The sequence below is a fragment of the Phoenix dactylifera genome, unplaced genomic scaffold, assembly GCF_009389715.1.
Source record: "Phoenix dactylifera cultivar Barhee BC4 unplaced genomic scaffold, palm_55x_up_171113_PBpolish2nd_filt_p 000194F, whole genome shotgun sequence".
Lineage (NCBI taxonomy): Eukaryota > Viridiplantae > Streptophyta > Magnoliopsida > Arecales > Arecaceae > Phoenix > Phoenix dactylifera.
The window spans coordinates 720,402-733,813 of NW_024067718.1; the positions used below are offsets into that span (position 1 = coordinate 720,402).

The window sequence follows — 13,412 nt, forward strand, 5'->3', positions numbered from 1 at the left end:
CTTGTAATATTTGAATATAAACAATAATATTATTAGGATAAATAATTGACAAGTAATACTAAATTTTAAAATTATTAGTTATGATTCAATAAAAGTATTACAAAAATATAGTTACTTAATATTTAAATATTATTCATTTTGGTTATTTAATATTATTTTGGTTATTTAATATTGTTTATACGGATAATAAATAATTTAATATTAATAATAAAATTACTATTAATATTATTAATAGTTCTATTGTTAGGTGAAAGCTATGTTGACACTATTTGGGGCTAGAGGTGCAATTTTGGTTGGGCTCAATTTGAACTCGCCCCGCTCATGTAACTTACTTATTGGGTGAGGTTGGGTTAAGATTTTATACAGTTAGGTTGGTGTTTATACTATATTCGGACCAATAAAGGTGTCAACACCATTTAGGGCTATTAGAGGTGCAACTTTGGTTGGGCTCAACTTGAACTTGCCCTGCTCATATAACCCATTTATTGGGTAGGGTTGGGTTGAGATTTTATACAGTTAGGTTGGTGTTTACACCATATCTGGACCAATAATGGTGTTCAAAAGGCTGATCACATAATAACTCTCAAAAAGCCCAACAGAAGTAGTAGGTCTTCAAGTAGGTTGTGCGGATCAAGGGTATATGATGAAACATCGAGGATATAAGCCAAGTAATGGTGATGTAGACTGAAGAAAATGAGAGCTATCAGCCTAGGATAAGGATATTACTAGAGCAGAATCTGAGGATGGTGCTTCTCATATCCATGATGTGGAAGGCGTAGTCAAATTACTCAAAAAGTGAAAAGAGTGATGATACTACCTAGCATACATAGAAATAGTTCATCATGGGGCACAATTGCAAGGACAAATGACAGAACTAATTGATGGCATTCATTTTTTCACTACCTATGATGTGAGTGGAGTGGTAGCACTACTTATCACTCTTGGCAATGGTGGCTCATGTAGCATGCAATAGCAATGGCAAGTGTTAAGATAATTAATTTCTAAATATCATATTGTAATATTAAAAAAAAAACTTTGAATATATCAATTAATTTCTATTTTATCTTTATTTATCTTTGCATTAGCTTTACTTTATCTTGTACTTTATTTACTAGTAGGACTCAACTTTAGGAGTAGTGTTAACTTATATTTCTTCAACCGTAAGACAAGTGACATCCTATCCCAACCTATCTTTTTTTGAACAGTGGTATGATGATGATGAAAGTCTTTGAAGGTTAAGATATTTAGACCCATGATACTCTCAATATCCTCCCTTTGATTATCCTCTTTCTGCTTGCTCCACACTGATGGCATGCCCGCTCAACTAGCCACAAGATTTGTTATCTTTCTTCATCAAGCAACAAGTTTTTTGGCACGCCTAGAGAGCTAGAAATGACAAACAAACTTCTTGGCATACTCGGTGGGACATGCTACGAAGCTACCATAATATTACCGAGGAGATGATGCATGCTTGCTGGATGATGGTGACCCATCTATCAATGGATCTTCTTTAAGAGATAGCCATGCAACTTCAATCCTATCTAGAGGAGAGCTAGCGTAGCTTGCTGGAGATATTCCCATGCTATGCGGTTGTTGTGTTAAAGCTACTTGCAGAGCGAAAGAGGAAATCCTTGAGGATAATAAAATAAAATGATGAGAAGCTTAGTTCTGTTATTGAAGATCAAAATCATCACCCACAATATGCTATGATGAAGATTGTATTAAACTTGGTCGATAAAGACATCAAAGGAGGTAAATTGGCACATCAATTTGAGTAGAATGTTAAAACCTTTAAATTTGACGATCTGATGTTGGATAATCAAGATAATGAGGCTGAAAACTATCCAATGTTCTTGGAATACTTTAGCCAAGATAACAAAATTATATACAAGAGATCATGTTGGATGGAGGACTGAGTACATGGTCTAGTTAAGAAAATCAACCATGCTATGCATGGGGGGCTAAGTGGCAGCTCTATGGTCATGAGAGCTAGAAAGAGTAAATAAGTTTCTGACACATCTGGTGGGACTGTCATGTAGCTACCGTCATATCACTACAAAAGAAGATCAATGAAGTAATTACAAGCAAAGTAGCTTAGCGCTAAGGCTGCTAGTGGAGCGATATGTTTCATCGTCAACTGTAATGGCGGAACAAGTTTAGAAGATTGTTGAAGGCTGGTACCATCTGCTGCAATATACTTCGATGCATAATGCGGTGAACTTGGCTAGCAATGCCTTTAAAAAAATAGATCAACTCATCAATTTCTATAATACGAAAGCATCAGGATTTTTAGGGAACTCGACTTTTGGACTTTGTCCTACTAAAAAGATAAGGCTAATAACTTTGAGACTTCAGTCTATTGAAAGGACGAGATCGAACATTTAAAAAATCCTCGAAGCCCAAAAAAGGTGAAGGAGATATTACTCAAGCAAATGGCAAACTAGAGAGTTAGACTGAACATGCGATTGTTCATGTTCAAGTCAGCATTACATTGACAATCGAGTTCAAGGTAGGGTTCGGCCATCTTGGTCCACTGATGGAAGTTGAAAGAAATATTGATGGAGTCATGCTGACATAAATCTCTATTACTGGGAACAGTTATCCTCTAGAGGCAATGGATGGTGGGTAATAATTCTTATAGCTACCTCTATTCCAAGGGTTAAAAGGAAACAACCCCAGAGGGTGCCACCACTTGCTCTTCATCAACAACCATGCATGAAAAATTTCTATACCGGAGGCCAACTTACTAAATAGAGGTCCCCAAAGTTGTGCAGATTGATAAATATATCGAGTCTCTATATTGCTTGGCAAACATAACGATAGGTTATCTCCATAAGGTCTTCCATGATTTCTACTTCTACTTAAGTTTGAAAGATCTCTATTGACTTTTCTCAAATTAGATAGGTTGAATGACATCCAAGAGGTCAATGGATGTGGTGTTAGATACATCTTATCACCCTCTTGGCCATCGACTGATAGGATGTGAGGAAAATTGTTTACACCATATCCAAACTAATAATGGCGTTCTAAAGGCCAACCAAATAATAAGAAGGGCCTCCGAAAGTAGTAGGCCTTCAAGTGGGTTGTGGACAAAGTATACAAAACGAAACACTAAGAGTATATGCCAAGTGATTATGGTATAGACCGAAGGGAGTGACAACTATCATTCTAGGATGAGGTCGTTAGTAGAGCAAAGCCTAAGGATGATGGTTATCATATCCATAATATGAGAGGATAATCAAAATTCCTAAAAAGTGAGAAGAGTAGTGGCACTACCTATTATGGATGGGAATAGTAGATTATGTGGTGCATTAATAAGGATAGCTGGCATAACTAATTAATGACACTCATGTTGTTGCTATCTAAGATGTTAGTGGAGTGGTAGCACTACCTATCACTCCTAGCAATTGTGGCCCATATGGCAAACAATAAAAATGACAAGTGTCAAGATAGTTGATGAGTGTTACTTATGAAAATGTTATATTGTAATGCTAAAAGTAAAAGATCTTGGACAGATCAAATACTTATGAATATTATATTGTAATACTAAACAAAAAAGAGCTTGGATACATCAATTAATTTTGTTTTATCTATACTTATCTTTGCATTAGTTGTTACTTTATCCTGCACTTTAATTATCAATAGGATTCTATCTTAGAAGTAGTGTTAACTTAAATATCTCAATCAATCTTCTTTCGAACATCAATTCGACAATGATGAAAGTCTTGAAGGTCAAGGCATATTGATCCATACTACTCTCAATATCCTTCCTTCAATTATCCTCCTTCTGGCTGCTCTAACATCGATGGCATGCCCTTGTATCTAGTTACAAGACTTATCATCCCTCTCCGTCAATCAACAAGTTCTTGGGCGCACCTGAAGAGCTAGAAAGCATAAATATTTGGGCTTACGATCAAAAATTCTAATCCAACCTCAAGTAAGGTCCGATTAGGACTAGCCTTGAACCCAACCGGACCTGACCCTAACCCCACCCAATCCAACTTAGCCTAACTCGACCTGATATATAAATAAATATTTATATTTATGCTTTATATAAGTTACTTATATGTCTATATAATTGTGTTTTTAATCTTATTAATCTATATGTATGTATATTATTGAAACTTATGAAAATATTCAAAATCTTCTCCTATCTTAAAATTCCTATTTAACTCAATTTAAATCAATCATAACATAACACAATCCAATTAGAAATATCCTAATCTGAGATCAGGTTAGATTTGGACAGGGTATGGCCTCAACTCGACTTGCATCTCTTGGGCCATGCTTCCCCCCTTCCCCCAACTAGAATTCATGAGCACTGCTACTTTACATGGATTAGAAATATTGGTATTGAGGGATTTAGAATTTGGGTTGGGTTAGGGTTTGACCACAACCTAATTCGACCTGCTTGAGTTGTAGCCATAAGGCCCATATCCTGCCATCTCTCAGTCCAATATGCTTTTTTGTCCTACATGAAAATCAAAAATGTTATCGTGCTTAAGCATTGAGACCAGATCTCTTTATATATTTGAGTTGGAATGACATCCATGTAAAGAGATCTTATATGTGGGCGGTGTGACAATTCTTATCTTGGATTAAAACCTTCTTGATTTTGAAAAAAAGGATTCAGTAGAGCCCAATCCATCATGGATTGGAACTCTATGGCAAGATTATAGGAACCTATCACCCACTACTCTCTCTGTGCAACTAGTGATATTTGGGATAGACTTATTTTGCTCTCTAAAGTATAAAACACCTACGTGTTGCTTTCCTCAGTTTGTATCAATTGTCGACTACTTAGTTTTCTTCTATTACAAGATACCACTCTAAGAAATTGTTTTTCATTAGCACATGCCACTGGCATAAACAATATGTATAATCTTCTTATAAGAAAGAATCCAACTGCAAATTTTTTCCATCTAGTGATGCTCATAATTGAGATGATAGATATGGCTAGTTTTTTTTTAAAGTAAAATTACAAGTGATATTACAATTGCATATATAGCTTCTACCATGAAATATTTTTTATTTTTAATTGACAAAAGTAAATAATTTCATTATTGTAAGAGTCCAAGATTAGATGAGATAAATTTTCTTATTATTTTATAAATTTATTAACTATTTTTATAATTATAATTAATTTAATGATGAATAAACATGACAAAGTCCAAAAACTTGGCCTTTTATGGTCCTATTACATGGAAATGTACCATCCAACATTAATTATCAATATTATTAATACTGTTAATTATTATTAAAAATATGACTGTGGTTGAAATCAAGGAAAAAGTTAGGGCAACTTTTCACCCAATATCTCCACTTTCAAATGGTCTAGAAACTTGGATGGCCTAAAATCTTTTACCCCCTCTTCTAGTTATTTTGGATAAAAATTACTTTGTAAGTAAAATTATTTTCACCTTTTCCTTTCATATCCAAACACTAAAAATGGACCAAAATTACTTTTGATAAAGAGTCTTTCATCCGCTTTACCCGAACTAAAGATGCCTTTCAGATTGCCAAGGGGTAATGAAATCACCATCAATTTAATCGAAATCCATCTATTGGCTCCAATTGAAGTTTGATAGTTCAATGTTTCACCCATATGGTGATGTTTCTAGCAACTTATGATCTCCACTCTTAGCAAATTAGCTCTATTAATATGTTTAGCATCGAGATTGAAAAGTTTTAAAAGTTAATTATCTAGGTGTTTCTATATTGAAAGATATTAAGTATACATGGGCATACGAGAAAAAGACAACTACAAGATTTATAGACTACAAACATATATTTTTTAATGTGAGTTTGATATTTGATTCATGTAGGGCCTGAGATTTTCAAATGCAAGGAGTGGTTAACATGTGTGTTGGTTTAACATTTTTCTTGTATGAAGGATGGATTAGAGAAAGGATGGATAGGGGAGGAAGAATGGATGGTTCTTCCATCTATGGTCCCATATATTTGAACATGGAATGATAGATGGAAATAATTTCCTCCTCTGTTTGGTATAAAAGAATGAATAAAAGGAAAGATAATATTTGTATAACATTTTTACTAAACTACCTTTGATAAAAAAGTATTAGTATTATTAATTTATAACATGTATTTATAGTAAAACGGTAGGGCAATATATATACGTATAATATTTATAATTTATAATTTTAGAGAAAATTATATATATATATATTAATTATATATGATATATAATTAATTATATAAATAGCTAATTAATTTATAATTAAATATAAATAGTTAATTAAATTTATATAAAAAGTTAATTATAAAATAGTGAATATAAATAAGAAATAAAAGATAATTCTAATTATTTACTTATAAATATGAAAATTATGTGCTGAAATTAAAATAATTAGTAATAAAATTTAATGATATAAGTAAAATAAAAAGATATATAAATAAAATGTTTGAAAAAGTGAAGAAGTATTAGGGTTTTGTCAAAAAAATTAATGAGGGGTAATGTTTTTATGTAGAAACTCATCGCTTGTATGCTCCATTCGCTCTTCCTTGCATCTTTTTAATTAATGAGGATGCAAATTAGTGGGCCTAGAAGGATGGACAATATCTCCTTTGCATCTTTTCTTTCTAAGGTCTTTTGAACTAAATAGTAAATGGAGGCCATCCATCTTTCCTCTTATCACCCCAATCAGACACAGTTATGGATCACTAATATGGATTGCAAGCCAAGTTAATCTTTTCCAAAATTATCTCTTTGACAAAAAAAGGAAAAAAAGTGGATTTATAAAATGTTATGTTGCTATTCGAGTCTTTGATAACAATTGTTGAATGCCCTATATGCGCTAGGGTATTAATTAACAGAAAAATCATTGATGGGTGAAGTTTATGATGGAACAATAAATTCCATAATGTTGTAATATAAATAAGAGGGGTTCTTGAAAAATGGATCGAAAGTAGATGAGAAAATTGTCTAATTTCCTCAAGACTTTCAATATATGAAATATTATAAAACTAATCCCACATTTCATGACTAAAGCAATCCATTTAGCATAATTAAGTTCTTTACTAACCCATTTACAAAAGTTTTTGCATTGAACTTAATTACCACGGGTAATTATGGCCAATTATTAAACAAGGAGACTAATACTTGATTTTTTTTTTTTCTCTAAAAAGAACTAATAAGATATGTGCAGTTATTTATCTAGCCTAAATTAGTGATGATGTTAGTATTTTTCCACCTCTAACATAAGTATTAATTCTTGAGTAAGATGTCTTTTCTTATACTTTATCAAAGGCTTGATAACTATTATTTTTATCACTCTTTTCTGATTTCCTTCTTTAGCAAAAAATGACCAAAATTATTTTCTCCCATCTAGCCTCAGAGTGCTAATATGTCTAAGTTCATTTAAATAAGACCCTATCATTTTTGGCCACAGTTTTGAGTTGGAATTTTCCTTGAAGGAAAAGTATTCTTGTAGAAGTTGGATTGATACGTTCCGATGGTCCATCATGGGATCTTCTTCAAATAGGTTTAAAAATTCATAGGGATCATTAATAGGATGATGGTTTTTCCATTCAAGTAGTAAATTTAACTTTATTTTTATATTGGCAACTAGAGTTGTTGGATTTCCTCCAAAAAGATATTCATATGGAGAAGGTGTCTTGGTAATAATTGTTGCATCATATTTCTCGCATTGAGAATCCGTGATCAACTCTGAATTCTAGATAAAGATATCGTGACTAGTTTGTCAAACTTGTTTACAATGTATATATGGATTGTGTAACATTTTGTTCCATTTTTTGAGCGTGTCCTTCAAATATGAGTTAAAAATGTGAGCTAGTTAGATACTCTACATGGATATAACTGCAAGCTATTTACTATTATTTCAACAAACTTAAATCTAGTAATGAACCTTACTTTTAAAGATCTTAGTTTATTCAATTTTGCTACATCAAGCATGCCATCTAAAGCTTTTGATTTCATTTAGGCCAATCCAATTGCTATTTTAAGCTCACCATCCAACTTTTGAGCAAACATTAATAAATATGTACTAGTTCTCATTAGTAAAAGATTTAATCAAAAATATGAAGTTATCTTGTTTTTTTTTTGTAAATAAGTTATCTTGTTTTTTAATATTTACTTCATGCATGAACATACTTTCATTGTGCATGATTTTGTGGATTCTTAATAAAATCTATTAACTAAACTTTACAACCCTTTACAGCCCTCCACAAAATGATGGGTCATCTTTTTTGGGTAATTAAATATTTATATATTTCCTTAAAACGAAGGGTATATATAAAGTTGTAAATATAAAGTCCCAAAAAACCACCCCTCAAGGTTGGCATCTTGAAAGCGACCCTACCCCTATTTATTCTCACGATTTTGGTGCCCAACTCCCACCACACCCACCACAATAGCCTGGATAAAGAGATCAAAAGAGAGAACAGGGAAATAGAAAGATAGCCAGAGAAAGAGATGAGCTTTGGAGTAGTTCCCGGGAGCAGTAATCAAGCCCTCCATGTATGGCCGAACCACGTTCCCGCCACCAGAATTGGCGGCGGCTATCGGTGGCGAGTGGCCCCGAGGAGGAGGGAGGGGAGTTGGTCGGCGGGGCTCTCCTCCTCCTCCTTTAGGACCCGAGCGGCCGTGGATGAGCGCGGATTCGTGACGGCGAAGGGGAGCTTCTACGAGCTGCTTGGGATCTCGGAGGGCGGGAGCTACGACGAGATCAAGAAGGCGTACAAGCAGCTCGCAAGGAAGTACCACCCCGACGTCTCGCCGCCCGACCGGACGGAGGAGTACACCCGCCGCTTCATCGAAGTCCAGGAGGCCTACGAGACTCTCTCCGATCCCGGCCGAAGGGCGCTCTACGACCGCGATTTAACTCGGGGGCTGCACCTCGCCTTCTCCACCAGGAAGCGATTTGATGAGGTGAATTGGTTTCTCGGCTTCCATTTCGATGAGCAATTTGGAAAAGTTGGAATCTTTTTTAATTGCTGAGTTATTATGTAATTTTCTCCATTTCTGTAATTTAATAAACTGTGATTTAGTTTGCAGGGATTTGATTCTCATATTTGCATTTGCTAGAGTTAAATTGTCATGGAATTTGTAGAAATTAATGCAGTTTTGGATTTTTGTTACAGTAATTTGTAATTGGTGCTCTAGGTTTCGTCAGAACCATGCTGTTTGCTGGAAAAGCTTATTATTATAATCGAAATCTCGTAGTCTGAAGTTTGTCAGATAATTATGTATCTGGGGATCTTATCTAAATTCCTTCACTTCTTATTTCGTTCTGAGTATGTATTAATTGATTTTGCTGTTTTCTCTGAGAGACCAAAAGATGGGATTTAGGAGAATCTTAGATATATGGTTCCGGTAGGACTTTCAGCTTTGATCTATGTAATGATGGTTGTACATGAATTCTTTAATATATATAATCTTTTTCTTTCACCAACCTGTTCTTAATTAATTTGGGGTGAAGAAATCTGGTTTCTTCAGGTCTAGTTGAAAATTTTCTCAGTTTCATGAAAACTAATCGGGAAAACTATTTGTAGTTTCAAAACAATATTTGATCTAAATATGGACTTAAATTTTACATGAGTCAAGAGGAATATGGGTTTCCGTGATTTTGATATATTTTGTATGTAGGACTTCAGATCCTTTTAACTTCATGTGTGATTTACCACATAAACAAAATTTTCAAAAAATAAAAGTAAACACTACAGATACAAGGCTTCATCTAGATTTGCTGATAGAACTTTAAGTAGAAGCACCATATAAGTTGCGGTGCTGCTTTCGAACACATTCCATCTGCTCATATATGACATAATCCTAGGCGTCAGTTATTCTTGGAATGGCACCACACACAAGCTGATGGGATAGCTTTATGGAGGCATCAAAAATAGGTGGGTCAGGTGCCTGAAATCAGAACGTCTATGTAGTTTTCCACAAGGTGGTGTAATCCTATTTTGCCTGTTTATAAAACCTTTTTTCCTTCTTACTTTGTATTTTATCTGGATTTTGTTCTTTTTCTATGAGGCCTTGAGAAATATAGGGTGGTGAAAGATCTGAAATTTTTTGAAGAGTTTTAGTAATTGCTGACTAGGCAAATATATGCGGTTGCTAGACACAGCTTCTATTTGTTTACTAATATTTAGTGTCTTTCAGAATTTCCATGGTTGGTATTCTCATGTTGTTTTAGACTTTTAGAGTTGTCTAATTATGTGGTGTTGCTCTTCATCTTTAACAGGTTATGTTTTTAAATATTTGAGATAGAATTCTCTGGGTTTCTTTTCAATTGATGGGAAATTTCCTCCTGTTCTAAAATATTTATTACGTAATCTGCTTGTGTAGATTCTTTTAATTTTTAGTTATTCAAATATGTGAGGTCTGAGCTTCTGGGACATTTTTTCCTTGCCTGCATGTGCAAGAGTACCGATTTCTTTAGTCATTGATGTATCTTTTTTTTATTCATGTGAATAATCTCTCGGATTTCTTTTTCTTTTTCTTTTTATCTACAGGACTTCTAGAATTCAGTGGTACTAGAAGGTCTAAAATTCTAGAAGAATTTGTACCTTTTCAGCGTTTGTCATCTGTATATAGGCTGTATATTTGGGTTCTGGTTGTAGACTCAAAGTCAAAGTTACTTGGGACCTCCAGGGATACTTATATAATTTTAAACAGAGTTTGGGTGTGACATTTTAATTTTTTTTGTTGAATAATACTTTGTTTACCCCGACAATCCAACAAAAGCTCTAGGAATGATGTGAAGTTTGTTGAATTCTAACGCAATGAATTTCTAGAACATTTTTGGGTTTAGCTTCTTGTTGCTTGTCATCCTTCTATGTATGTTGAGCAATACGACATATTTAGAGTTTCTGGACTACAGTTTCCTATATTTTTTATCTGAAATGATCTTTTTTGAAGAAGTCTTAATATCTATATTAAAAAGAAGAAGTCAATGTCAAGGACAATCAAGCTGTTTCTCACTCATGTTGTATTAAATTTACTAGCTTTTTAACCTTTTAAAAGTTCAAATTTAGGGTTTTTCATGTACGAAGTGGATTTCTTTTGGAATTATCAACCCTTTTTTTGCTTCTGAATTTCCTCAATCCTTAGATATTAAAAAAGTTTGTTAATTTTTTCTCAGATATAAATTGATACAAGATTTTGTTGATTTCTGGAACCTGACCTTGCAGTACCTTTGTTCTGGATGAAACTGATAAGTGTTTCTATTAAAGTATCTAGATATTGAATAAATATTTGCTTTATTTGTTGTTTGGTGATCTGTTGTTGTAGTATCTGAGCCCTCTAAGCTATAATACAAAATAGCACTGGTTTCTATATCTCTTAAGTAAATTTCTGTTTTTTGGTTGGTGATTCCTTACTTTACCTTATGTTTATTCAGAAGGATTTTATGCTTGGAGATCTAGATTCTAGTTTCTGCTAATTTTTTTTGTCTTTGATCAATAAGAATTAATTTGCAACTGTCTTTTGGTGGGAATATGTTCTACATTTATTTCTTCATAGAGTTTTTAGCTTCTTTCTGTATACAAATTGAAGTGGATGTAGTTGAACTAAATGGAATATGTTCTTTGTGGCTGAATATCTTATTTTTGCTATTCTGTGTTTCAGGAATTTTGCTTCCTAACAGATCCTTTAAGCATTAATTTGGTTTAAAGTTTCGATTATTGTAAACTGGGTTTCTACTTTTGTATTGTATTTTGGCATAAATGTGTGAAGGGTCATAAAATCATCACTGAAAACTTTAGTCCTCAGACATCCATATTTTTATTTGATTCTTTTTTCCCCTTCCTTTTCTTTGATGTGAGTGTGCGCCCCTTATTGACTTGATACTAGGTGGCTCTACCGTCTCAACTTGTTACCCATCACTCTATTATTAGTACTCGTTCTCCATCCAATTTGCATACTGTCTCTCTGAGTTCAACCACATTCACCTTGACATTTGGAGTTTCAAATGCTTCAATCTGTTGTATTGATATTGCCTTGTCTAGTACATATGTTTTCTTCTTGTGTTTGTGTTGCTCTATGTTAATTTAACAATTTCTTTGGTAGTTGATATTTAAGAATATTAACCAACTTATTATCTTTTATCTCTATGTTAATCCGATAGTTCTTTCTCTTCACCGTTTATTTAATCTTAGTGTACTTGGTTTTATTTCTTACTTCCAATTTCTGTCATTCTCTTCTCTGTGGTGTTCACCAATGTCATTTAACTATGGTTGCTTATGTGCTGAGTTGTTGTTTTCTCATTAGGAATTGGAGGATAGGTCTGGTTGGAGGGACTGTTGGCAAGATCAGATTTCTGAGTTAAAGAGGAGGAGCATGAACAAGGATGTCGGGGAGAACCTATCTTGGGGAGCCCAAATGCGCAGGCAAAGAGCTGAATCATCAATTGAATAGGGTCATTATCATAATATGCATATACCTACGCTGTCTATTTTCCTTTTAAAGCTTGACTTTGGTGGTTATTCACTATGCCAAACAAGATGTCTGCATCCTTATCAATGGGGAGTTGTCAGCCTACACGCTCCTACTACTTGACAAGCTACTGGAGTCATGCCCCATTTCTTTTGTGGATTCAGAAGGGAAAAGGAGAAAAATAAAGCTTTTCATTTTTATCAACCCATGCCGCCTTGAGTTATAAACATTCTCAAAGTTTTACTGTACAGAAAGAATGAGTAATGCTATCAGCATGAACCTGTTAATTTTAATTTCACCCTCCAGTGTAAATGCTTTTCTCCTTTTAAATATGTATATAAGGGAGCTCTATGTGCTGTTATAACTGTGTTCTTTTATTTAACATTATACTCTTATGCATGGGAAGCACTATGCAGGAATTAACCCAAGCAATGTTCATCAGATTCTCTGCATTTTTGGAGAGCATATATCATGTTGCAATCTACATTTAGCAGGATATTTGCAGCTTGAGACTATGAATTGCAGGAGCAGAGACAGAATTTTATTGGTTTGCTATCTTTCTGGGCTGACATTGTAACTTCTTGGTAGATTGAGCAAAAACAAAGTATTGATTTGTCATCAATTTAGTGGATGTTATACTGCACACAAGAATCTCTATGATTATTATATAAAGGAAACTTCAATGGATGTCTGGTGGAACAATGGAGCATCCAACCATCTTCCAAGGCCTGGGATGTCGCAAGCATCTTTCCCAGCACACCCCATGGTTTAGCTCTTTTCCTTCCCTCTTTGTTCAGATGAAGTGTAGCAACCAAAAGTGAATGCATTTATCATCATATGGATTTTTTAGAACATGTTAATTCTATTGTTATAGTCATCCATCTTACTCCACATGAACATTATTATGCTCTGTCCTAGTTGATCAAATGAAAAAGCTTTTCTGCTACATTGCTTTCTCAGCCTCCTTTTATATTTTTTAAACATAAAAATTTCT

At 33.9% G+C, this 13,412-nt stretch overlaps 1 protein-coding gene across 1 annotated transcript; it reads left to right on the plus strand.

Moving 5' to 3' along the window:
• Positions 1-8,369: 8,369 nt before the first annotated feature.
• Positions 8,370-12,841, plus strand: LOC103724341 (chaperone protein dnaJ 20, chloroplastic-like). Its single transcript, XM_008815568.3, has 2 exons — positions 8,370-8,908; positions 12,254-12,841. The coding sequence occupies exons 1-2, from the start codon at positions 8,453-8,455 to the stop codon at positions 12,398-12,400; spliced, it is 603 nt and encodes a 200-aa protein (XP_008813790.2). The 5' UTR covers positions 8,370-8,452; the 3' UTR covers positions 12,401-12,841.
• The last annotated feature ends 571 nt before the right edge of the window (positions 12,842-13,412 follow it).